At 44.8% G+C, this 1,307-nt stretch overlaps 1 gene segment (V, D, J or C); it reads left to right on the forward strand.

The window, feature by feature from the left end:
• Nucleotides 1–819: 819 nt before the first annotated feature.
• On the forward strand, nt 820–1,303 carry LOC116863853 (the record flags this gene model as incomplete). The annotated part of the segment is given in 2 exon segments: nt 820–960; nt 1,064–1,303. Coding segments are annotated over 2 exon segments (286 nt in total), but the record flags the coding sequence as incomplete, so codon positions are not given.
• Nucleotides 1,304–1,307: the final 4 nt, after the last annotated feature.

Raw genomic sequence — 1,307 nt, forward strand, 5'->3', positions numbered from 1 at the left:
AAGACCTACAAGTAAAATTACATACAATATAAATTCTTGAAAATTACAACTAGTCTAAGTAACATGAGAAAAGCCCATAGTTATGTGTCGACAGGGTGAAGAAGGGAAGAGGAAGGAGGAATTCCAGAGAATATACAGGAAGTTTTATGGAGGGTTGATTTGTTCACTCTGGAAAATGTTGATTCTGACACCCATGTTTACCCTATCACACACTCTGCCTATATGCCGTTCATTCTGTTCAAGCACACTCACCAAAATTCTTACAATCCCAGAGATGACTTGGGAGGAACACATAGACATTGAAATGTTAGAAAATACACCTACACAAACACGATGCTCTCTATATTTGAGGGCAACATAGAGAGGAAGTAAAATCATCCTGTGTGCATTACGGGAGGAGTTCCACATTCCTCACCAGCCTGCCCACTCTGTCCTCCAGGTGGTTGGGGACAGTGTGTCCTGTGGGGATGAGCTCAGGACCACATACTGGGGCTTACTCTCACCCTGTGTGTGCTCTTGGACACCTCCAAAAACCCACTAAAATTCTGGGTGTAAGTTTACATTTCATTATGGCATAACATGACATCAATTCCACAACATTTGTGTGAATATGTAAAAAGAAAGTAGCACATGTCCAAGTGTATATCTGGAAAGTTATATAATGAAAAATCAACTATTTTTTCTAAAGTGGTCAAAACAACCAAAACGAAGGCAGTCAGATGTCTTCTGGCCATTGCCCTCTATGGTTACATAGATCCCAAGCTGAATATATAGTCAGAGAACATGCAAATAGGGCCCTCCATCTGTTGATTTAAAACAGCCCAAACCTGACTCTGCAGCTGGGAGAGGAGCCCCAGCACCAGGATTCGCAGGTGTTCCAGTCAGTACTCAGGACAGGACACAGACAACTCACAATGGAGTTTGTGCTTGGCTGGGTTTTCCTTGTTGCTCTTTTAAAAGGTAATTCATGGTGAACAAGAGACGTTGAGGATGTGAGTGGATAAGAGTGAAAGAAACAATGGGTGTGTGACAGTTTCCTGACTGGCATGTCTTGTGTCTGCAGGTATCCAGTGTGAGGTGCAGCTGGTGGAGTCTGGGGGAGACCTGGTGAAGCCTGAGGGGTCCCTGAGACTCTCCTGTGCAGCCTCTGGATTTACCTTCAGCAGCTACTACATGATCTGTGTCCGCCAGGCTCCAGGGAAGGGGCTGCAGTGGGTCGCAGTTATTAACTATGATGGAAGTTTCACAAGCTACGCAGACTCTGTGAAGGGCCGATTCACCATCTCCAGAGACAACGGCAAGAACAC

Source organism: Lontra canadensis, unplaced genomic scaffold, assembly GCF_010015895.1.
Source record: "Lontra canadensis isolate GAN:19392208 unplaced genomic scaffold, GSC_riverotter_1.0 scaffold3926, whole genome shotgun sequence".
Lineage (NCBI taxonomy): Eukaryota > Metazoa > Chordata > Mammalia > Carnivora > Mustelidae > Lontra > Lontra canadensis.